Source organism: Tamandua tetradactyla, chromosome 18 (genome assembly GCF_023851605.1).
Source record: "Tamandua tetradactyla isolate mTamTet1 chromosome 18, mTamTet1.pri, whole genome shotgun sequence".
Lineage (NCBI taxonomy): Eukaryota > Metazoa > Chordata > Mammalia > Pilosa > Myrmecophagidae > Tamandua > Tamandua tetradactyla.
The window spans coordinates 12,157,756-12,184,856 of record NC_135344.1 but is presented as its reverse complement, the minus strand read 5'-3'; the positions used below and the strand labels follow the sequence as shown (position 1 = coordinate 12,184,856).

At 34.4% G+C, this 27,101-nt stretch overlaps 1 protein-coding gene across 3 annotated transcripts in view; it reads right to left on the bottom strand.

Moving 5' to 3' along the window:
• Window positions 1-27,101, bottom strand: part of RTTN (rotatin) — a 202,798-nt gene that overhangs the window by 59,536 nt on the left and 116,161 nt on the right. For all 3 annotated transcript variants that reach the window (XM_077135252.1, XM_077135253.1, XM_077135254.1), the window contains exons 33-35: window positions 15,756-15,945; window positions 9,820-9,911; window positions 2,144-2,237 (exon numbers count right to left, since the gene is read on the bottom strand). In XM_077135252.1, coding sequence (XP_076991367.1) covers window positions 2,144-2,237; window positions 9,820-9,911; window positions 15,756-15,945 — 376 coding nt within the window. The remainder of the gene's footprint in view (window positions 1-2,143; window positions 2,238-9,819; window positions 9,912-15,755; window positions 15,946-27,101) is intronic.

Below are 27,101 nucleotides of genomic sequence, written 5' to 3'. Positions count from 1 at the left end.
AAATATTCAGTAAAATATTTATATTTTATGTGGATACAATTAACCCAGTTATATATTTTATATATGTGTATATATGGTAGTTGTCAAATATATTTAAAATTTGATTAATCCTTTCAACATTGTATATCAAATGTAGACTAACAGATCATGAGAGACTGTTAGAAGTTATTATTTCATATAACAAAATAATTTCTCTTTTACAAAGTTAGAAGCCACATTTAAAAACTAAAATTTGAATGTTTAAAGTGGCCCTAATACATGTGCTAGACAAAATTCTTGTCATCTTGTTCCTAATCACTTCAGGGCATAATAATATCCTGGTTAATCAAGAATTAACACAACAAGAAATAAAAGGAGTAACCAGCTTCAATGCCACTAAACATTTCAGGCGAGGGGCCTAAAATTATATTATCACCAAAAAAATCATATTTTATCTTTTAATACTGTTTTTAAAAGAGGGAATTCAGGAAGATATTTAATCCCCCCAAAAGATTGCTTCAGGTTTTAAGGCTCATTGACAATATATATTAAAAGCCCTGCAGCACAGTTTAAAGATTCCTTTTCAGGTTCAAGAAAAAGGACTAAATGTTTTTTTGTTGTCAAAAATATACACTGTATGGCTGGCACAAGTACGCAATGAATCTACATTCTAAGCACAATCCTCGAAAATAAAATGCACCTGAATAATGACTAATGAAACCAAAAAGAATCCATATGACTGTCCATGAATGTTCACAGTAGCATTATTCATAATAGTCAAAAAGTAGGAAAAACTCAAATGTCCATCAACTGATGGATGAATGTATACATAAAACATGGTGCATTCATACAATGGAATATTATTTGGCAATGAAAAATGAAGTTCTGATATATGCAAATATGAATGAACCTTTGATAACATTATGCTAAGTGACTGAAGCTAATCACAAAAGACCACATAGTGAATGATTCCATTTATATGAAATGTTTGGAATAGTCAAAGCCACAGAGACAGAAAGGAAAGCAGAAGCTGTTCAGGGCTGGGAGTAAATAAGGGGAAATGGGGAGTGACTGCTAATAAGTATGGGTCTCTTGGGGGAAGATAAAAATGTTCTAAAATTGACTACAGTAATCATTGAATAACTCTGTTACTATACTAAAAACCACTGAATTGTATAATTTGAATGAATTGGTTGGCATGTGAATTATATCTCAATAAAGCTGCTGAAAAAGGAATAAATTAACATGCATTTACAGATAAATGTTCACAAAATTCATGATCAAATTTCATTTCACCCCATGTTCTCAGCTATTCAAGCAATGTGAGCTTGCTCCTTCTTAAGGGGAGCGAGTATTTTCTACAATTAAATACTTCTGTGTATCGTTAATATGAAATACTAAAAATCAAAATGGAACATTGCTTAGGAACTTATGGAACAAATATTGTGACGAAATTCATAGAATTTAATCAAGCAAGTATTTCTGAAAATTTTCTTAGCACATGTTAATAATTCAGTATTTAAAATTACCTTCATTTGAGGTAGTACATTCCTGACAGGCCAGGAATTTATTGCTATTGAATAAAGGCTTACTCTAAAATAAATAAAAGCTAAGTTGTGATTCTCAAAATATTTATAAAGTTTAACATAAAAATAATGGAGTTGAAGGCAGTTCCTAATATAAGGGGTAAAATTAATATACTGCTATTAATAAAAGTAGCTCCAAGTCCAATCATTACACACTTCTAATAAAATAATCTATATATTTTGCTTGTTTTTAAATGGAAGCACAGCCTTAGAAAATAAGATGGGAATCTCTTCATTTCTTCATTTTCAAGTAGACATCTATGGTAAATTTAAATGTCTTACCAAAAGGGGTAAAATGAAATTTACTCATTATTCATCAGTCCCCACTTCAAATATCAAAAATCTACACTTAACCATAGGGAGTCAATGGCAATCAGTCTACTTATTTGATAATCAAATTCCCATTTCCTAGTTAAGAGTATTCGTTTTGTTAATTTCTGATACATGCATTTTCATCAAGCTCTGTGACTTATTTAATTAACATTTTGTTCTTATCTGGTCATTTACTTTCAGAATATCTGCATGGACTAACTTGTCAATTTTCTCCTTGAAAGTAGAATATCTTTTTAAAAGGATACCTTGAGCTACAAGCTGATCCCGTGAGGCCTCAGGTATAAGCACTGTTGGTGGCACAAGTACCTGAAACTCGGCACTCCCTGACGAAGGTGTCACCTATGAATCAGCAAAGAAAATTATTTCGGTAATTAATGTTACAAAATGGAAAATGAAATACAAGCAAGATATCCTTAAATGAAGAGCTTTAAAATTAAATTACATTATATGGAACTATTAAAATATGGAACTATTAAACTTTACTATCACAGAATCCCCTGGAACTTTGTCAAACATTAGGGACACCCAAATCAATGGGCAAAGTTATGTATGCGAAGCTTATGTATGTAGCGGAGAAGCTTAGCCTACCAATAATTAGGTACACCTAAGAGTTACTTCTGGAGGACCTCTCTTGTTGCTCAGATGTGGCCTCAGTCTCTCTAAGCACAACTCTGCAAGTGAAATCATTGCCCTCCCCTCTATGTGAAACATGACATCCAGGGGAGAAAGTCTCCCTGACGGCATGGGGGATGACTCTCAGGGATGGGTCCAGCCCTGGTACTGTGGGATCAACAATTCCAGCCTGACCAAAAGGGGTAAAAGAAGTGTAACTAATGAAGTATTAGTGGCTGAGAGAGTTCAAATAGAGTCAAGAGGATACTCTGGAGGGCACTCTTACACAAGCTGCACTTAGACATTGTTACCTATCACAACTTGCCAACCCCCAACCAAAATCATTTCGGCCAATCCTAAAGAACATCTAGGGCAACATATAAGATTCTAAAAAGGTCCCATGCACTAGGGTAACTTTCCAGAAACCTAGAACCTCCAGATGGGTCCCTGGACCAGATAAATCCTGAAATGAGAGGAACCAGCCTCTCCAGAACATCAACTAACTCTACCTCCCTATTCCATATTATCAACAGCCCCTTCCAACATGAAAAAGTTAGAATGGACATAGCCCAAATACTCCTAAAGAGTGGGAGAAAGATCAAGGGAGAAGGTGGAATTATACAGAGAAGATACGGTTTAACAAACGAATATTACTGTTGAATCATTAAATTGGTATTTCTTTTGGTCTCTAGTATCTTAGAGTAGCTACAAGTAAAAACCCAAAATTGTGGAACTGTAATCCATACCAAACTCTGAAATCTGTTCTACAACATACTGTTGTGCTGTGCTTCGAAATTAATGGTTTTGTATATATATTCTTTTTCTTTCACAAAAAAGAAAAAGAAGTCTATATTGTAATGATAAAAAAATATTTATGCCTTCTAACCTTCTATATTCTGGAGCAACTAGAAGGTAAAATCTAAGAGGATGGTATGGTAACCCATGACAACCTCTGGGATCTGTACTGTAACTATTTGTCGAAGGGTGCTTTGAAAACTATTGCTTTTTTCTTTCTTTGCTTTATATATGTTATATTATACAATAAAAAAGTTAAAAAAATTACATTAGTCAGCATAACTAGGAAACCTACTATCTTGATAGTTGGAAGAGTTTTTAGAATGGCTTTTCTAACTCTCATTGTAGGACCTGTTAAAGGTTTACATAAATCAGCAACTCAAAGGAGCAAAGTTTTGATTTGAAGCCCATTTAGGCTTTTAAAGATCTAGGAGGGCCCACTCCCTCTTATTGCCATTATTACAATGGTAAATATTCTCTTTGCGATCAGAAATTGCAAGTGAAAATAGCCTTAGTTTTTGCTTTCATTTTATCATATCAAGTCGCACGCACCCTACCTTAGGCGTTATGATGTATACACAATAAACACACATATACTGTGAGTGTGTGTGAGCTGAAGGGCTAAGATAATGCTGAAGGGCTAAGATAAACTACTTTAACTATAATTTACTGTGTTCTTGAGATAGTTTACATTTCTTCATTCTTAAAAGGATTTTTTTTTGTTTCAAATGACAGTCACAAATTTTAATAGTGCCTTTAAAAATTAGAAGCATTTTCCTATACCTCTCCCCATATCAAAAAAGAACAAAAACAAACAAACAACAACAACAAAAAGAACAGGCAACATGCTGACACCATGTTTCACAATACATTTTTTAAAAACATTAAATATACCGAAATTCTATAGAAAGAAACACAATTTCACTTACGGGTTTATAGATGAGCAGACTGCATGGCTTCCTAAAATTGAAAAAGCTCAGGCTGATGTATTTGGCACCTCCCTTGCAAAAAATACCTTATCTGGAGAGGTTAAATAACTCTTTCTTACCATCAATTTCTTTTCTCTGATATAGCATGAACTTCCTACACCCTGCATGTCAAAACATGCACACAGCATGAGCTAGCAATGTAATTTATAAATCAATACTATTTCAGATTCACATACACTCACAGTATATGTGTGTTTATTGTGTATATTTCATAACGCTTAAGGTAGGGTACATTCGACTTGATATTATAAAATGAAAGCAAAAACTAAGGCTATTTTCACTTGCAATTTCTGATGTAAAAAGAATATCTACTGTTGGAAGAAACAGAGATGAAATTAACATAATTTTTAAAAAACCCTTTTAACTTAAGACTTGTTAATCATCTCTTGCCACTTAAAACATGTATAGAAGGTATGATAACAAGAAATAAGTGGGAAAAAACTGTAGCCAACTAATTAAGTTAAGCATACTATGTGATCTATAAAGTAAAACTGGATACATTTCAGTCTAAATAAATCACTCACAAACAAGTCGAATTAAATACCTTATCCTACATAAATTAGATATAGGAAACAGAAAAAAGTAAATGAAAATTTATTTTTAAAAATATATTTGCCTATGGTTGTCTGAGAGAGACATAAAAAAACTTCCTGTCAGCAAATACCAAGATCAATTTTACAGTTCTGTAAAGAAAGCAATCATGCATCAAGATTAGTATAACAAACTATGTAGGGGCTGACTAATACATCTGGCTTCTGCTACAAATTCCTTTGGTTGTACCAGAAAAGTTAAGGTGATGATGCTGGAATCGTTTATCTTTTCACTGAACATTCTTTTAATTAACAAAGACTAAACGAGTGCCTACTATTGACAAAAATAGAGCAGAGGTCTGGTTTACATTTTAAGTATTCAACACAGGAAAAGGAAGTTCATCCAAAATAGCAGGCTCATCAGAAGATAGCAAACTTGCAATCCTTGACCAAAGGGAAGACATTAATTAAAGCTGTAATTTTCCTCAATATAGCCCAGGGAAGAGACACAAAAATTTAGGAAAGATGTTTTTAGAAAGCATCTACCAAACAGCTGTTATCAACAGCTGTATTATCACTTATCCCAATTGCTGAGGAAACACAAGGGCTTCTTTATACAGTAATATATTGTGTTTTAAAAATTAAGTAAAAACCAAAAAGTATTAAACTCAATTGCTCTAGTTCTATGCTCAAATCCTTGATTTTTGAGAATAATTTCAACAGCTATTTATTACATTTAAAATTGTAATAAATGTTGTAGTTACATTGATATCACCATACAAATATTTTACTTTTTATCTTGAAATCCAAGTAACAAAGTAAACAAATTTTGGAATTTAAGTATTACCTATTGAAAGATGCAGGCTTACGTGAACCTACAAAGCTGTATAGGAAAAAGCTCATCTAGTTCAGGTCCACATTTAGAGATACGGATCGGAAGCTAAGGGATTTGTTCAAGGTCATAGGCTAACTGCCACTTTAGACTCTAACTAGGATTCTCAGTTCAGGACTGCATTTGTGATAACATAAGCCCACCAGGGTCAGAGAAAGCTCTTAGACAAACTGCTTCAGAAAGGTGGCTATCCTTCGTTTAGAGGACATTTAATTTCCCTCCACTCCTTCAGATTCCTTGTGGAGGAACTTCACCTGGACTAGGACTTCTGGTAGTGGGAGCTGCTGAGTTTGGAAGAACAAACTGAGCGTGCTTAGTTCAGTCTTCCCTTCCCTCAACAGAAAACACACATTGCTGTCTGCTCTCCCCCCACAGTAAGTAGGAAACCCAGGCCGAAGGCCTAAGTTGCCCAGGCATAACCGTGAGTCTGTCTAATTTAGGAGTGAAACATGGAAGAGCCCACTTGGATGCATATCTAAAGCTATGTTCTTCAATCAGCTTCATAGGTAATAAGAGTAATATTTTGATTTATGGGTCCCACATTACTATTTCAACTTTTCCTATATATCTAGAATCATGCCAGAAACCTCTTAAAGTGATTTTACATTAAGCATCCCAGGTTGCTTCCTAACAAAGGTCACAAAGACAACTCTCAAGTTCTCCATTGTGAGTGGTTACTTAAAATCAAAGCCAGTGTTATTTCTAACAGTTCAGGGTGGGAGGAGAAAGAGAGAATCTAAGGATTATTTTAATGAAATCAAAAGTTTCTTATTCTTAATCTCAAACTCATTTTTGGCAGTCATGATCTTTATAGCTTATGTGAGCTCATATGTATCACTTGCTCTACTGATTAAAATGGTCTTAGTACAAAGCAATAATATCACAAGAGACATTTTCCTCACTCTCACACCTGCTACATGACATATCATGAGATCTTCAATTTAAAATCTCTTGATAAGACAAATAAAACTGAGTTTTATTTTAATTGGCATATATACATATCACACACACACACATATCTGATGATCTTCTAGCCAGGTCATCTTACTGATACTTTAAAAGGTAGAAAAAGCTTATGAGTATGGGTACATTAATGCTTTAAAATTATTGTCTCAAAACAGATGCAAATATTCCTGGTAAAAACCAAAACATTAATAACCTTTTCTTCAATGTGTTTATAAACAGATTCAATAACTAAAGAAGCTTTCTAAATCATGCTTCATTGTACAATAAGCAGCTACAATTAAGAAAGCCTCTTTGAAATAACAGAAAATAACAGTCATTTACCAATTCAATCAAAGTTGAATTGGAGCTTTAAAAACAAACCAATTTCTACATTGATTCAAAAATTACTTTCCTTATAGTCTGCCTTACAAAAACAAAAAACTTCATTGGATACTTCAATTTTTTTGAAAATTAATTCAGAACATGGATATTTTATTTGTCAAAATGACTTGACTCTTCTCTCATCATAAGCAGTATTGGTGTCTGCATAAGTAATTGAATTAAAAAATTGACAAAAGAGACAAAAGAAGAAAATGAAAAGATAAGGTACAAATCAGATCTTATTTTTTAAACATGGCAAAATATGAAGCATGACAAGTTTCTAAAGGATTCTAGGCTCCATGTATTCAATTTTATAAATATCTTTCTCTATTTGCCCAGGAGCTGAAAAGCTTTGACAAGCTTCACAATTTGGAATTATTAACTCTAATCAAAACTGTAACAAGAAGTTTAAATCACTTCAACGGTTATAAAGTCATGATTCAATTGGATTGTGCTCAAAATGAAAAAAAGAAAGCTGGAGGAATGAACAGATGATGGTGTAAGGTTTTTTCTTGCATGTAGAGCTTGAAGACCATTCACCAGCATGCAGGGGTTTACCACCACCACACCATCCAGAGCTCAGTGCCACACTGAGCAGAACTTAAGAGCACAAGCTTGTCCTATTCCATCTTGTTAGTTTTATGATCTTGGGCAAACACTGAAATTCTCTTAGATGATGTTTCTTCAATTGCAAAACAAAACATCCCTGGGGCGGGAGGGAGATGCGAGTGTAGTTCAGTGGCAGAATTCTCGCCTGCCAAGTGGGACACCCGGGTTCGATTCCCTGCCTGTGCACTTCCCTGCCATCAAAAAAAAAATTCAACAAATGATACTACAATAACGGAATAGTCACATGGAAAAATAATGAAATGTGAACCCCAACATACAGCATACAAAACAAAACAAAAAGGTACCTCCCTCAAATGGTACAAGATTTAACAATTTAACCCATTATAGTACTTAACATGGGTTGCAGCACATAGCAAACTAGGTAATACAGTCATTCTGAACTCAAAAGCTCAAAAAGTTGGCTCTCTCCACGTACCAAAATTTAATATATAAAATGATCAAGTTATTACCAAAATTAAGAAAACAAATTTTGGTCCAAACATAAAATAAGCCCAAAACCTATTTTACTTATTTCAGTTATGGATACTTGCTTAATAAAGTTGCTGAGCTCCTAATTCAAAATGTTTTTTGTCAATCTTTTTTTTCTAATGTTTGCACTTCTTACAGTAGTGGCTATAACTATATACTCATTAATTGAGAAAACATCAAAATATACTAATGTGAGTAAAAATTGTAAGAGAAATAAACAAAAGAAATAGTTACTTGTGCTGACTTTTAAAAAAGAGTAAATATTTGTTGAATACTATACACTGTGCACACTAAAATGAATATTCCATTTTTGCCTGCCATTGTACCCATTCTAATGTCACAACTAAAAATTAGATTAGGAAAAAACTAATGTCCTACATATCAATAACTATCAATATCTATGTTTTATTGAGTCAATAACAAAGGTGATCTAAGATTTACTTTTTAGCACATACTAATGCTGACCTTCTGTGAACTAAATTACCAATCACTACAACTCATTTTGGCACTTAATCATGTTATTATTTCTCTTGAGACAAAGATACATGATACCTAAAGTATGGAAAGAAAAGCATGACATCTAACGGGACTGGGTAATTATTCTACTTTTCCAAATAAAAGTTAAATTTATCCCTAAACACAAACTCTTTTGAGTCTACAAAAAAAACAGACCCTTGCTACTGTAGTACAAATTACTATTCCCTTGAGAAACCTTAGAAGGTATATCTTATTAACGCTTGTATAATTATTATACTCATATTATCTATTTTTGCTCCTGCAAGAAGGGATATCAAACCATGTCTTCCTAAAAGATCCTACAATATAGTAATTGCTCCAGAAACATTTTAAAATTGAACATAATGTTTTTCAGTTGAGAATGAAGTCTAGCATCAGCTCATTATAGGAAATACTTGATTTCTAAAATTTTCTAGGAACAAAGCAACTTATAAATGAATGATAAAGTAAATAAATGAATAAACGAAAGAAAGAAAAAAGGAAGGAAGGACAAAGGCAAGAAGGCAAGAAGGCATACATATATATATATATAGTTTAAGCATATCAGATAATCAAGACCAAATTCAATCTGATGCAAGTATTTAAAAATGTGTTTAAAATCATCACTATTATGTGATGATTATCACATTCACTGACATCATTTGAATGTGTCAAGTTCCCCTAAAATTGCCCTTTTCTTAGCAAAATTTCAGGGTGATCAAGCATTTTTAATCATACGGGAACTATTCTCGTCTTCTACTACTAACAAACGTCTAGAAACTTTGTGGTTCTAATTCTAACAAAAAAGGGAGGCTGAAAATTTTCACCCAAAAGGAAATACTCAGGACAGTCAGTGCAGCTACGGTGGGGCAAGCCGGCCCGGTTTCACATTCCAACTCCACCACTCAGAGGTATTACAGTTACTTAACTTCTGAGCAACCGCCTCATACTTGAAAAAGTACCCATGATGTATGTTCGAAAACCTGAAAAAGTCCCCGTCATCTATGTTTGTTGTATGGATTAGACAAAATAAGTTACGTAAGCATCTAGCAGAATTCTGTACAAACAGTACTTCAAATAAATCACATATGATATACTTAACATTCATACTTATCTCCCAATTATTTAAATTCAAATTTTTCTAGAGATTTAAAATGAAGTACTAATTCATTCTTTGGAAGTACCGTTGTTTCCAAGGTGGCAAGTGAACTTGGATCTCGATCTTGGCTGGACATCCGAGATGGAACCCTCCAAAACTTGAACGAATCATCTAAACCTGCAACAACAAGAAAACTGCTAACATATACCCCCATTCATACGGTACCATTGTTACAACTGATTAAACAATATTATTATAATTATACCATGGTATATATATATATATATATGGTAACTATTTTCTGCCTGATTTTCCCATAAACCTACAACTTCTCTAATAAAAAATTACTTAAAAGAAAAAAAGAAAACTGTTAACACAGACATAATGATTAATGGAATTAATCAAAATGAAGGAAAGAAGTTTGCCTAATTCTGATTATTTTTAATTTATATATAAAGTTAGTTTCATAAAGAATTTGTTGACAATTAGTTGATTTTTCTTTAACTTAATATAACACAAATTATCTAGAGCAACAGCTTTCAAACTTTAAAGTACATAAAAATCATTCAGAGCTTGTTACAGCAGTTTCCTCAGCTTTATTCTCAGAGATTCCAATTCTTTAAATTGGGGTGGGGGTTGAATTTGCATTTCTAATTGCTCACAGAAGATGTCACTACTGTTGACTCAAGGGCCACACTCTGAGTAATACTGACCCGGAGGAAACCAAGCAATAGAATGAGTCACTATCCTAAAAGGAACATTTATTTGGAATGCTCAAAAACCTCAACAAATGTCATTTTCCCCTTAATTCCTAAAAGAAGTGAACAGCAAAGTAAATTAAAAACCTTGTATGGCGGGCCACGGAGGCTCAGCAGGCAGAGTTCTTGCCTGCCATGCCAGAGACCCGGGTTCAATTCCTGGTGCCTGCTCATGCTAAAAAAAACCTTGTAGAAGATACAGAAAGCAGTCCATCAATCATAGTAGGGCTACTATAGGGGGAAAAATCCCCACTTTACTTCAAAGTAAATAGGCCTATCATCTAGAAGTTAAAGGATACACTTTGAATAATTCTTTGGGAAAAAAATGGAAATTACAAACTATGTAGAATGAAGCAGCCCAAAGAACACTAAAACACTAGGGAGCAAAACTTAAAGATGTAGAAAGAATAGTTCTCAGAAGGAAATGTATAACTTAAATACAAATTATGAGGAAATAACAATTTGTAATAACTGAACTTAGCTTTCAACTTAAAATGCTAGGGGGAAAATGATGGAATTAGAAGAAAGTAATAGAAATATTCACAGAAATTGATGTACTAGAAAACAAACACAAATCAGTAAAATGAAAAGCCCTTTTTAAATATCATTAAAACAGACAAACCTTTAGCATGTATGATCAAAAAAAGAAAGACATTAGGAGCAAAAATGAAGGTGTTAACTCCACTTGCATAATCATATAAAATGGAGTGTTTTTAAAAATTAAAATTTCAAAACTTGATGCATAATGTAGAAAACCTAAATAGGACAATAACATAGGAGAAACTGAATTGGCTAAAAAATTTCTATCCAAGCACAATAGGAAATGTACTTGGAAATTTATTGCTTCTTTGTATAAATGTTATATTTCACAATTAAAAAAAGTTTAAAAATAAAATAAAAAAAAAAAAGGCAGCAGACCAACTCTCTCTCTAAACCCAACTTTGCAAGTGAAATCATTACCCTCTCCACTACATAGGACATGACATCCAGGGGTGAAAGTTTCCCTGGCAATATGGGATATGACTCCCAGGGATGAGTCTGGTTCTGGCACCATGGGATCAACAATGCCATTCTAACCAAAAAGAGGGAAAAGATGTGTAACAAATAAGGTATCAGTGGCTGAGAGAGTTCAAATAAGGTCAAGAAGCTACTCTTACGCAAGCTTCAGTTAGACATTGTTATCTATTATAGTTAGCCAAACCCCAACCAAAACAATTACTGCCAACCCTAAAGAACACCTAGGGCATTATACGAGATGCTACAAAGATTCTACACACTAAGATTACTTTTCAGAAACCTACAACCTACAAATGGGTTCCTAGACCAGGTAAGTCCTAAAATACAGACAGGCCAGCCTCTCCAGAACATCAACTAATTTCATCCCCATCCCTTATTATCGACAATCCCTTCCAACATGAAAAAGTTAGAATGGGCACAGCCCAAATAACCCTAAAGAGTGGGAGAAAGATCAAAGGAGATAGTGGAGTTATAACAGAGAAGATAAGTTTTAACAAATGAGTATAACTGCTGAATCATTATATCGATATTTCTTTTACTCTCCAGTGCCTTGGAGCAGCTAGTAGTAAAAACTTAAAATTGTGGAATTGTAACTATACCAAACTTTGAAATCTGTTCCACAACTAATAATATGGTGTGCTTTGAAATGTATTGCTTTTTTGTATGTATGTTATTTTTCAGAAAAAAGGGGAAAAAAGTCAATTATGGTGATAAATGAACAGCTATATGATGATACTATGAACCACTGGCTGCACACTTTGGATGATTACATGGTATGGGAATATATAGAATATATCAATAAAATTGCATTAAAAATTTTTTAAGAAATGAAGGAGGAATTAAGACATTTCTAAATAAACAAATTTGAGAGAGTTCATCACAACTAGATCAGCCCTACAAGAAATGTTAACAGGGAGTTCTGAGGTGGAAAGGAGAGGACACTAGACAACGGGTTGAAGCATGAGGAAGTAAAGCCCTCCAATAAAGATAGCAACATGGGTAAATACAAAAACCAGTACTATTGTATTTTTGGTTTATAACTCCATTTTTACTTTCTACAGGATCTAAAAGGCAAATGCACAAAATATCATGATAAACCAATGGTTCTGGACATGTAAAAACATGTAATTTGTGACAAGAACTACGTAAAGAGGAGTGACAGAGGGATATCGTAACATAGGCTGTGTATGGTACTGAAACTGGTATCAAAGCAAACAAGATTGTTATAGGTTGAGGATGTTCTTTTGGTAAACAAAAAGAAAATATCAGAGAATAGGCAAACTCAGAGACAAAAAGGAGAGTAAAGGCTACCAGGAGTACAGGCAGGGGCAAGGGGGAGTTAATGAAAAATGAGTGTAGGGTTTCTTCCTGGGGTAAAGGGAAAATTATAGTACTGGTTGGTGGTGAGGGTACTGCCACATTGTGAATGTGATTAATCTCACTAAACAGCATGCTTGGGAGAGTTTGGGATGGAAAGATTTATATTGTACATATGTTCCCATAATTAAAAAAAAAGAAAGAGAAACTAAATAATGGAAATTAAATGCAATACACGATACTGGGTGGGAACTAAGAATGGAGGAGAAAAGGTCCAATAGAACATTATTGGGATGTAAGAAAAATTGGAATACAGAATATAAACTATCAACATTAAATTTACTGAACTTGAATACTGAAGTTCAGGTAATTACATAGCTAAAATTCTTATTATTAGGAAATACACATGGAAGTATTATGCATTCTCAGAGTATAATATGTACAACCCACTCTCAAATGTTCAGAAAATGAAAGAATGAAAGACAGACGAAAGAATGATATGACAAAGTGTTCAAATTGGTGATCCTAGGAATATGGGATAGGTGTAGGGGTATAGGGGTATGTTAGAGGTCTCTGTATGGAATGTGTATTATTTTTTGCAACTGTAAGTTTGAAATTATTTCAAAATAAAATATTTTTTAAAAACAAACAAAAAAAAAGGCAGTAGGCCAAGAAAACTCTACATAAACTTTAAAGAATTAAGTAAAATATCAATTGATATAATCTGTTTCACCTTGAAAAAGATGAGCACCAATTCAATTCATTTTATGAGGTTTTCAAGATCCTGATACACAAATCAGACAAGGAAAGCAGAGGAAAAGACCATTCTTACTTGTGTAAACAGATGAAAAACTGGCAAATAGATTATTAGCAAAAAGCTGATCTCTCCATTGTAAAGCTTTTTAATGTTAGAAAACTTATTAGTATAACTCATTAGGTATCTGAAAAAAGAACCAAAAATTCTTTAATCACATGACCAAAAAACAAAAAAAGGGTAAAGCTAATATCCATTAATTATTTACAGAGCAAACAAAATAAAACAAATGAGCAAATAAAAATAACGAATGAGCAACCAAAAGATCTCCTAGCCAACTGGAAATAAAGTGAATTCAGTAGAACTATCTAGTCAATATCTTACTTAAGGGTAAAACATATGAACATGGAAAACCTTTCCTGGAAAGTCAGGAAGAAGACAAAGACACCTGCGACTATTCTCTAGTCTTGCCCCTCCACACTTCACAGGATCTAGCCAATGGATTAAAGATAGAACTAGAAATACAAAAGAATTCTAACAGACTACCTAAAGTTGGAATCCACAGTCCACACCAATGTAAATAAGTAAATAAAGAGAAAGGAAAGCTCTTCTTGACAATAGCTAACCAGTAAAATGTAGAAGGAATGCAGATCAGAACATAGTCACATTTGTCAACCATCATCATAACTGAGGCAAGAACCAAAAATAGATGCCAAAATTAACAGATAAAAATTTGGAGCATCTCAAAGTATATCCACACAAGACACTTTTTAATTACAAAGGGCCAAACAGCAACTTCACAGAAGAGAATTCTAATAAAAGCCACTTTAACCAAATTATCTAAGGCCACATTGCAATTCTGGGACTAAACACCAGCAGGTGCCTCCCAATACGATGCACTGAAAAAAGCCCAGCACCTTTTCTAGAGTATTTCCAGCAAAGTTCTTAGCCTGAATCTAACCAAGAGAAAATATTTCACACACCCAACCTGAGAGGCATTCTACGAAATAATTGTCCTATTCTTTTCAAAAATACCAATGACATGAAATAAAGAAAAAGGCTCAGAAATTGTTTAGAATAAGGAAACTTGACATCTAAATGTAACACATGATCTTGGATTTTCTTTTTCTATACAAGACATTACTGGGACAAAATCTAAATGAGGTCTACTAGATACAATATTCTTTCAACGCTAATCTTCTGACTTTGATAGCTGGGCTGTAGTTATATAAGAGAATTCTTTGTGTTCAGGAAATTCACACTCAAGAATTTGGGGGTAAAGGAACTTCAAGTATGCAATTTCCTCTTTAATGATTCAAAAAGTATACATAAATGCATACATATATGTAAGTAAATAAATTTTATTTATATACACATATATAAATACATATACATGGGAGGCATAAATATAACAAAATGGTAATATATGGGAAATTCAGGTGAAAGATATCTGGTAGTTCTGAGCACTATTCTCATACCTTTTCTGTAAGTGTGAAATATCAAAAAAAGTTTAATTACTTAAAGAAGCTATTTTATTTTCGAAGATTTTTGTTTATTATTATACGAGATATAATTATCACTTTTTATCTATGCTAAGACCTTATACTTGGCAAATCCAAGAGAATCTACAAACAAATGGAAGTAAAAAAGATTTCAAGCAAGATATTTTGGTAAGTAACATACCAAAAAAAAAACAAAACAGTTTTTTGATACATTAGCAAAAGTGAATTAGAAAATTTAGTGTGAAAAGATTTTATTTGGAAGAAAGAAAAAAATCGACTACAGACCAACTAGGAATTAACCTACCAAAAATTTTTAAGACATTCATAAAGAAAAACAAAACTATAAAACTTTACTGAAGGACATAAAATAATTTATCAAACATTAACTAGATATAAAAAATGGCTTCCATAAAGAATTTATAACATAGAAAAATGGAATAAAGAAATGTCCATAAGATATGAACATAATTATGTAAAACAAACAAAAACTATATAGAGAAAGAAGAATAGAAAAAACTACAACCTAACATAGAAATCTCTAGCAGTGAGACTAGGGATAAATACTTTTCCTATATATTTTTCATTACTATCCAAATATCTCGTAATCAACACGTTTTTGAAAGTTAAAATAACTGACATTTTATCAAATAAAGACACATATAATTGTATTTACCATTTAAATCATTGCGTTCTGGAGCGCCATCAAAAGCAGTGCAATTCAAATCAAAAGTATACCGTTCTAGGTAACAGTGCTTCACCATCTGATGCAAATGCTCATAAAAATGGCAGTGATATAAAAGAGCCTGAAGGGCAGGTTTTCCTATGAGGGACAGGCCAGAATCCTCATCATGGACACAGGGGCCCTGCACAGAACGGGGAGGGAAAAAAGAGAGTGGTGGTTTATCACATATTTCTTCAAAAGGATGGTCCAGTCTCTGCCCACATTCCCCCAAAGAAACTAATGAGCCCAGAGGCGCTCACTTCCCCTTCATTCTTCCCCTGTCCTGCAGCTACAAGGGGCATGACTGAAGGCAAATTATGTCATAATACTATAGGTCTTTGCTGCTTAAAATCCCCTGATGGCAGAAAGCTGATCAAGTCTATCTCTGGAGGCCCCATTTAACTTAAAACATTTCTTTTAGCTATACCAATGAAATGTATTAGCTTAAACCTAATAATTATATACATAAGCCACAAAACATAATAAAAGCAGTATTAAAATATTTGAAATAATGCTGTCCAAGTAATTTTGTTTAAAATTATTTTTTATATCTATCATCAATAAGTCAGATAAGAGACTTCCTGGAAGATGGCGGCTTAGTAAGACGCGCGGATCTTAGTTTCTTCTCCAGGACACCTACTAGGGGAGTAGAAACGATACAGAAAGCGCCCAAAGCCACAACAGAGATAAAAAAGACAGCGTACCCCATCCTGGAACGGCTGGCTGGCTGAGAGAAGCAGCTCGGGTGAGATCGCCGAGGCGCGCGGGCCTTACCGGGCGGGGTGGCAAGCGGCCGGAGTTACTCCCTTCCCCCTTCCCGGGCCGGCTGGGAGAATTGGAGAGGCGGTCCCCTGAAACAAAGACGGCTGGCGCCCACACCACGCGCAGCCCCCGGACCAACTGAGAGAATTGGATCGGAAACCCCCAGGCCGCGGAGAACGGTGACGGGTGGGGGAGGCCCCTTCCAAACCCGTGACTCCCGGGGAACGTGCACTCTCTCGGGCGGGCCACTTCCGCTGGCGCCCTCCCGCCACGCTTGTTGCCCAGGGCCGACTAGGAAATTCGGACGGGCTCTTTCCCGGGCTGCGGCGACCAGCAACCCTCCCTGCGTTCGGACCGAGGGCCGGCTCAAGCCGCTTCGGCTAGCGAACCCCCAGGACGGCGAGAGTTTTCCAAAGTTTAAGGTCCCACAGCACCTTTTACTGGTGGGACCCGCAGACAAACGTGTGCCACGAGCGCCACCTACTGGGCAGGATAAGAAAAACAGAACCCAGAGATTTCACAGAATAATCTTACAACCTTGCTGGGTCCAACACCAAGAGAAATCTGAATAAATGCCCAGACGCCAGCAGCAGAAGATAACTGTCCACGCTCAAAAGATTGAGAATATGGCTCAGTCAAAGGAACAAACCAATAGCTCAAATGAGACACAAGAGCTGAGACAACTAATCCTGAATATACGAACAGAAATGGAAAACCTCTTCAAAAATGAAATCGATAAATTGAGGGAGGACATGAAGAGGACATGGGCTGAACATAAAGAAGAAATAGAAAAACTGAAAAAACAAATTGCAGAACTTATGGAAGTGAAGGATAAAGTAGCAAACATAGAAAAAATAATGGATAGATACAATGATAGATTTAAAGAGACAGAAGATAGAATTAGTGATTTGGAGGATGGAACATCTGAATTCCAAAAAGAAACAGAAACTATAGGGAAAAGAATGGAGAAATTTGAACAGGGTATCAGGGAACTCAAGGACAATATGAACCGCACAAATATACGTGTTGTGGGTGTCCCAGAAGGAGAGGAGAAGGGAAAAGGAGGAGAAAAACTAATGGAAGAAATTTTCACTGAAAATTTCCCAACTCTTATGAAAGACCTAAAATTACAGATCCAAGAAGTGCAGCGCACCCCAAAGAGATTAGACCCAAATAGGCGTTCTCCAAGACACTTACTAGTTAGAATGTCAGAGGTCAAAGAGAAAGAGAAGATCTTGAAAGCAGCAAGAGAAAAACAATCCATTACATACAAGGGAAACCCAATAAGACTATGTGTAGATTTCTCAGCAGAAACCATGGAGGCGAGAAGACAGTGGGATGATATATTTAAAATACTAAAAGAGAAAAACTGCCAACCAAGACTCCTATATCCAGCAAAATTGTCCTTCAAAAATGAGGGAGAAATTAAAACATTCTCAGACAAAAAGTCACTGAGAGAATTTGTGACCAAGAGACCAGCTCTGCAAGAAATACTAAAGGGAGCACTAGAGTCAGAACCGAAAAGACAGAAGAGAGAGGTATGGAGAAGAGTGTAGAAAGAAGGAAAGTCAGATATGATATATATAATACAAAAGGCAAAATGGCAGAGGAAAATATTATCCAAACAGTAATAACAATAAATGTTAATGGACTGAATTCCCCAATCAAAAGATATAGATTGGCAGAATGGATTAAAAAACAGGATCCTTCTATATGCTGTCTATAGGAAACACATCTTAGACCCAAAGATAAACATAGGTTGAAAGTGAAAGGTTGGGAAAAGATATTTCATGCAAATAACAACCAGAAAAGAGCAGGAGTGGCTATACTAATATCCAACAAGTTAGACTTCAAATGTAAAACAGTTAAAAGAGACAAAGAAGGACACTATATACTAATAAAAGGAACAATTAAACAAGAAGACATAACAATCATAAATATTTATGCACCGAACCAGAATGCCCCAAAATACGTGAGGAATACACTGCAAACACTGAAAAGGGAAATAGACACAAATACCATAATAGTTGGAGACTTCAATTCCCCACTCTCATCAATGGACAGAACATCTAGACAGAGGCTCAATAAAGAAATAGAGAACCTGAATATTATTATAAAGGAGCTAGACTTAACAGACATTTATAGGACATTACATCCCACAACAGCAGGATACACCTTTTTCTCAAGTGCTCATGGATCATTCTCAAAGATAGACCATATGTTGGGTCACAAAGCAAGTCTTAAAATTTAAAAAGATTGAAATCATACACAACACTTTCTCGGATCATAAAGGAATGAAGTTGGAAATCAATAATAGGCGGAATGCCAGAAAATTCACAAATACCTGGAGGCTCAACAACACACTCTTAAACAACGAGTGGGTCAAAGAAGAAATTGCAAGAGAAATTAGTAAATACCTCGAGGCAAATGAAAATGAAAACACAACATATCAAAACTTATGGGATGCAGCAAAGGCAGTGCTAAGAGGGAAATTTATTCCTCTAAATGCCTATACCAGAAAAGAAGAAAAGGCAAAAATTCAGGAATTAACTGTCCACTTGGAAGAACTGGAGAAAGAACAGCAAACTAATCCCAAAGCAAGCAAAAGGAAAGAAATAACAAAGATCAGAGCGGAAATAAATGAAATTGAAAATATGAAAACAGTAGAGAAAATCAATAAGACCAGAAGTTGGTTCTATGAGAAAATCAATAAGATTGATGGGCCCCTATCAAGATTGACAAAAAGAAGAAGAGAGAGGATGTAAATAAATAAGATCAGAAATGGAAGAGGAGACATAACTACTGACCTCACAGAAATAAAGGAGGTAATAACAGGATATTATGAACAACTTTACACTAATAAATACAACAATTTAGATAAAATGGACAGGTTCCTGGAAAGACATGAACAACCAACTTTGACTCAAGAAGACATAGATGACCTCAACAAACCAATCACAAGTAAAGAAATTGAATTAGTCATTCAAAAGCTTCCTAAAAAGAAAAGTCCAGGACCAGATGGCTTCACATGTGAATTCTACCCAACGTTCCAGAAAGAATTAGTACCAATTCTCCTCAAACTCTTCAAAAAAATCGAAGTGGAGGGAAAACTACCTAATTCATTCTATGAAGCCAACATCACCCTCATACCAAAACCAGGCAAAGATATTACAAAAAAAGAAAACTACAGACCAATCTCTCTAATGAATACAGATGCAAAAATCCTCAATAAAATTCTAGCAAATCGTATCCAACAACACATTAAAAGAATTATACATCATGACCAAGTAGGATTCATCCCAGGTATGCAAGGATGGTTCAACATAAGAAAATCAATTAATGTAATACACCATATCAACAAATCAAAGCAGAAAAATCACATGATCATCTCAATTGATGCAGAGAAGGCATTTGACAAGATTCAACATCCTTTCCTGCTGAAAACACTTCAAAAGATAGGAATACAAGGGAACTTCCTTAAAATGATAGAGGGAATATATGAAAAACCCACAGCTAATATCATCCTCAATGGGGAAAAATTGAAAACTTTCCCCCTAAGATCAGGAACAAGACAAGGATGTCCACTATCACCACTATTATTCAACATTGTGTTGGAGGTTCTAGCCAGAGCAATTAGACAAGAAAAAGAAATACAAGGCATCAAAATTGGAAAGGAAGAAGTAAAACTATCACTGTTTGCAGATAATATGATACTATACGTCGAAAACCCGGAAAAATCCACAACAAAACTACTAGAGCTAATAAATGAGTACAGCAAAGTAGCAGTTACAAGATCAACATTCAAAAATCTGTAGCATTTCTATACACTAGTAATGAACAAGCTGAGGGGGAAATCAAGAAACGAATCCCATTTACAATTGCAACTAAAAGAATAAAATACCTAGGAATAAATTTAACTAAAGAGACAAAAAACCTATATAAAGAAAACTACAAAAAACTGCTAAAAGAAATCACAGAAGACCTAAATAGATGGAAGGGCATACCGTATTCATGAATTGGAAGACTAAATATAGTTAAGATGTCAATCCTACCTAAATTGATTTACAGATTCAATGCAATACCAATCAAAATCCCAACAACTTATTTTTCAGAAATAGAAAAACCAATAAGCAAATTTATCTGGAAGGGCAGGGTGCCCCGAATTGCTAAAAGCATCTTGAGGAAAAAAAAACGAAGCTGGAGGTCTCGCACTGCCTGACTTTAAGGCATATTATGAAGCCACAGTGGTCAAAACAGCATGGTATTGGCATAAAGATAGATATATCGACCAATGGAATCGAATAGAGTGCTCAGATATAGACCCTCTCATCTATGGACATTTGATCTTTGATAAGGCAGTCAAGCCAGCTCACCTGGGACAGAGCAGTCTCTTCAATAAATGGTGCCTAGAGAACTGGATATCCATATGCAAAAGAATGAAAGAAGACCCATCTCTCACACCCTATACAAAAGTTAACTCAAAATGGATCAAAGATCTAAACATTAGGTCTAAGACCATAAAACAGTTAGAGGAAAATGTTGGGAGATATCTTATGGATCTTACAACTGGAGGCGGTTTTATGGACCTTAAACCTAAAGCAAGAGCACTGAAGAAGGAAATAAATAAATGGGAACTCCTCAAAATTAAACACTTTTGTGCATCAAAGAACTTCATCAAGAAAGTAGAAAGACAGCCTTCACAATGGGAGACAATATTTGGAAATGATATATCAGATAAAGGTCTAGTATCCAGAATTTATAAAGAGATTGTTCATCTCAACAACAAAAAGACAGCTAACCCAATTACAAAATGGGAAAAAGACTTGAACAGACACCTATCAGAAGAGGAAATACAAATGGCCAAAAGGCACATGAAGAGATGCTCAATGTCCCTGGCCATTAGAGAAATGCAAATCAAAACCACAATGAGATATCATCTCACACCCACCAGAATGGCCAGTATCAACAAAACAGAAAATGACAAGTGCTGGAGAGGATGCGGAGAAAGAGGCACACTTATCCACTGTTGGTGGGAATGTGAAATGGTGCAACCACTGTGGAAGGCAGTTTGGCGGTTCCTCAAAAAGCTGAATATAGAATTGCCATACAACCCAGCAATACCATTGCTGGGAATATACTCAAAGGACTTAAGGGCAAAGACACAAATGGACATTTGCACGCCAATGTTTATAGCAGCGTTATTTACAATTGCAAAGAGATGGAAACAGCCGAAATCTCCATCAACAGAAGAGTGGCTAAACAAACTGTGGTATATACATACGATGGAATACTATGCAGCTTTAAGACAGGATAAACTTATGAAGCATGTAATAACATGGATGGACCTAGAGAACATTATGCTGAGTGAGTCTAGCCAAAAACTAAAGGACAAATACTGTATGGTCCCACTGATGTGAACAGACATTCGAGAATAAATTTGGAATATGTCCTTGATAACAGAGTCCAGCAGGAGGTAGAAACAGGGTAAGATAATGGCCAATTGGAGTTGAAGGGATACAGATGGTGTAACAGGACTAGATACAAAAACTCAAAAATGGACAGCACAATAATACCTAATTGTAAAGTAATCATGTTAAAACACTGAATGAAGCTGCATCTGAGCTATAGGTTTTTGTTTTGTTTTGTTTTGTTTTGTTTTGATTTTACTATTATTACTTTTATTTTTTTTCTCTATATTAACATTCTATATCTTTTTCGGTTATGTTGCTAGTTCTTCTAAACCAATGCATATGTACTAAGAAATGATGATCATGCATCTATGTGATGATGTTAAGAATTAATGATTGCATATGTAGAATGGTATGATCTCTAAATGTTGGGTTAATTTCTTTTTTTCCGTTAATTAAAAAAAAAAAAAAAAAGAGAAGGGATAATTGGAGCTGAAGGGATACAGACTGTACAACGGGACTGGATATAAAAACTCAGAAATGGACAGCACAATACTACCCAATTGTAATGCAATTATGTTAAAACACTGAATGAAGCTGCATGTGAGGTATAGGTTTTTTTTTTTTTTCTTTCTATTATTGTTTTAATTCTTATTCTGTTGTCTTTTTATTTCTTTTTCTAAATCGATGCAAATGTACTAAGAAATGATGAATATGCAACTATGTGATGTTATTAAGAATTACTGATTGTACATGTAGAATGGAATGATTTCTAATTGTTTTATTAATTCTTTTTTTAATTAATAAAAAAAAAAATGTCTTCCATGTCCATTTCCTTATATACAAGATGGGGATAACTGTACCTATCTCATAGAGTTGTAATGAGGATAAAGTGAGTTAATAAATGTCTATTCACAGTGTCTGGTGCATAATTAGCACTACATGAGACTTTGTCATTATCATAAATTAAGCCTTTACTCCCCAGATTCATATATACAGCCATTTTATATTTCCACTAAAGTTTGTACTTCAAACATTTAAAAGCACATCTCTTGATTTTACTCTCAAATCTGTTTCCGTCTTGGTCTTCTCCAGGTCAGTAAACAGCACCACAATCTGTAAAGATGCTCAGGCCAGAAAGCCTGGGAGTTATTCTTGATTTCTCACCTTTTTCTCATTCCCTAGATTCAATCCATCAACAAATCTTGTTGGCTCAACCTCCAATATATATATATATTCATTACCCCCATCCACTTTTTTCTAACTCATGCCAAACTGTAAGTCATGATTCTCTCCCGCCTGGACTTTGCCTTGGTCTCCTAGATGATCTTCTTGCCTCTACTCTGACCCTATTATAACTCACATTCCACAGTACACCCAAAGTGACGTTCTTAAATATCTGTCATTTCCTATGTTTTCAAACAACCCAGTAGTTTCACGATACAACCGGAGTAAGATCCAAAGACTTTACCAGGTCCATTATAGGATCTGGATTTTGCAAACTTATAGTGTGATTCCAGTAACATCTACATACCTTAAATTTCATTAAGCCTATTTCTGATGTCAAGTAAACATTAGTAAAAAAGATCTTACAACTAAATTGCTGACCAAAATGTGAATTGTGAAGTTTTGAGGAAAGTAAATTGGGAGCATCTGTTAAAGTGAAAATATTTATACCCTTTGATACAGCAAGCCTGTTCCTACAAATCTAATTTATAGAAATAAAAATTTTGTTAAAAAAAATTCACTCAGATGTTTAATATAGTATTGACTACAGAAGCTGGCAAAGTGAAAATACCCATCAATCCAGCAAAATAAGAATAACTGACTAAAATATGATAATGTGTGGATTATATAGTTATTTTTAAAAAGGAATTAATGAGTTATACCAGTTGATACAGACAAATTTTCACTAATATTGGAGAAAAAATAAGCAAGACACAGAAATGTGTATAAAATGATCCATTTTGTAAAACAATACCATAATCCCCTTAATTTATGTTAAAATCTTTGGGTATTAATCTATACTTACACAGAGGGGGGTATCTGTGTTTCTGTGTACACTTGTTGGTGATTATCTGAACAAGAAGAAAACACTAAGGATAAATATTAAAAAATCAAGATGAGTTATTGGCTGATTGGGAGAAATTTAAAACAAAGGCAGAAATATTTGAAAATGCTACAGCTTTACAAAGCACTAAAGAAAAAGCTACAGAATACATGAAGGGGAATCTGGAGCTGAAATGGAGGCAAATTTTCCCAATAGAACCAGAGAGGGTTTTAGATTTTGATACTGCAGTGAAGCCTCAGTTTAAGAATTGGCTTCTGATCTGCTAATCCTGCGAATAAAGGGCTTCCGATCAACATGGATATTAGCTTAATTAAACACAAGGAAAATAAGATGAGTCAGATAATAACAGAGGGCTTGCAAAACGAAAATTAAGCAAAGAAAAAAGGGGTTAAGAATCAACAGAGATAACTTTGAATACTGAAGAAAACCACTAAAACTATAAATATATAAAAAATATAAAATAAAACTAAAAATAAAAAAAAACACTCCAACTGGAATTATGAGAGATTGAAAAGGATATTATATTCACAAAATAAGGACAAGATGCTAAGAAAGATGAGTAATCACAAAATCGAACAAAGTTCTTAAAAAGCAAAAATAAAATTATTAAATTCAAAAAATTCAAGAGAAGGGTTAGAAGATATCAAGAATTATCTCAGAAAAGAATGTAGGAAAGACTAAGAGATGGAAAATATAAAAGAAAAGGAGACAGAGAGACCCATTCAAGAGGCCTAAAATGGGAGACTCCTATGATTCGAAGAAAGACCAAAACAAAGAAAAATGAAAAGTTATGTTTAAAAGAAATAAATATGAAAAAACTTGTCCAAGCTAAAAAGACATAGAACTTCCAAGTCATCAAATTAAGGAGCTTAAGGAGTGGCAAGCAAGAGGAAAAAAAAAATCATCATAGAATTCTGGAACATCAAGAATAAAGAAAATATGCTAAAAGAAACCATTCAGGAAAAAGAATCAGACGGGTATTGGTAGCACTGGATGCTAGAAGACTGTGGAGCAAAATTCTATAAGAAACGATTTTCAACCTAATATCTGGTGACTAGCCAAACTATCAATCCAGTAACATTAAAGACATTTTTGAATATGAAAGAACTCATGAAGTTTTTCTTCCATGAATATTATTAGTTGTAAGTCCAGTCATCCTGAGGATGGTTTCTAGGAAAATGGGCCCTAACTGAAAAGACAGGATAATTAAGAGCTTAGAAAAACTTGAGATATCATATGGATTCACAATACAAGAAAAAACTTAACTCCAAGAAAAAAATCACCCATATCACTTTTTTAAATCCTACACACAGACACACACAAATGTATATAATACTAGGAACACTTTTCTCTGAGGAACACCATAGCCTACTACTAAGTGGCTCTGAGGTAAATTACCATTTTTCAATGTTTAGAAACAACCTATAGGCAAATTCAGACTGCAAAAGAGAATGTAAACATACTCAACCCTCAAAAGGCAAAAGTAAAGGTAAAACTGGTAAGAAGTAGAGAGGAGAGACTCAGGAAAGGGTAGGAACACCTTAGCCACATCTTACTCATCTTCTAGGTGGGGGTCAAGAGATGCAGTACATAGGCAGCAAAACCACAAACGGCAGGGGGGTCCAGTGGAGAAACTACAAACAGTGATAGAACTCAATCAGCAGGAATGATGCAATGAGCTAAATCCTTATGCATCAATGAAGAAAGGAACAAGCCTATTATTACAAGCATTTAGTTATCACTTGTTAGTTAAATTTAATTAGCTAATTTCTAGTGCCTGACAAATTAAAATCAGAAAGAGGCAAAACTGCCTCTGTTAATGGACAGGGGTAGTAAATTCCAGTAGAAGCTCTTTTTTAACCATCTGTGATTATCACTTGAAAAAACAATTTTTCTAAAAACTTCAAACAATAAGTTCTTTCAAAATATTTTTTGACTTCTCAAAAATAAAATCAGATGATCCGGAATATGTGCATATTACATAACCATTACTTATTATTTTTTAATGAAGCAGGAAGTCGGAATCCTCATTATTCACAAGCCAGGTTTCCTGGTGGTGACGGCATCTCATCAGCATAGTTTTCCTCACGGCAATGGAGCAAAGCCCAGCATATGCACAAAAGATGGTCTCACTCAAGCCTTGACTGATGGTACAAGAGCCAGCACAATGGATTCTTTCATGTAGGCACTCGGTTCTGCTCTACAATCTATCAGTAATTCATAGGACTGTCTTCTGGCATAGTAAAGAAATTAGCACAGTCCAAGTGCTCTGTCTAAAGATGTCTATATCCTTACCAGCCTTGGCAGGGAGAGCGGAAAAGGACTGTAGAAAGAAAGGTCCTCAAATCACCAGGTGCTATTCGAAATGAATTTGTAAAGAAAACATAAAATTAATTTTGTCACAGAAAGTGCCAATTAATTTGAAAATACTGCTCTCAAAGATGCAATAAAGAATATTAACTTTAAAACATGTATTTTACTTCCAGTACCACAGTGCTCATAAACACATTATGTATGATTGCAAAATAACTAGAAGCAAACTTAGAATTTACATCTTAAGAACAAGAGAATTAATTCTTTCAAGAAAAAGAAATCCTTTTGACATATATCAAAATTTTTAAATGGTACAATGCAATTCACAGACTAGAAAAAATGACCCCAATGACATCAGAAATCTTTCTGTATATAAATTATGAATACTAAAATGATACTGCTTTTCTGACACGATTTACTGTTTTATGAAATTAGTATTAATGATGATTCATAATGAACACATTAAAAGATAAAATGTGTATATTAATCTATCAATATGAAAATGATAAATACTATAACTATAAAATGGTCAACTATCTATCTAAAATAACACACAAACAAAGAGACAGAGACACTAGCTCTGTTCATGAAGGAGACACAGAAGCAGGAACAATGACTTCCCAGGAATAATAAGCATATCTAGAAGCCAGATCTTGCTCTCTAAACCCATTCTCCACTGGATGGAATCAAGGGTCTTTGGACAAAAATCTGATTTCAAGAGCTGGAGCTGGGAAAGACCTTGCT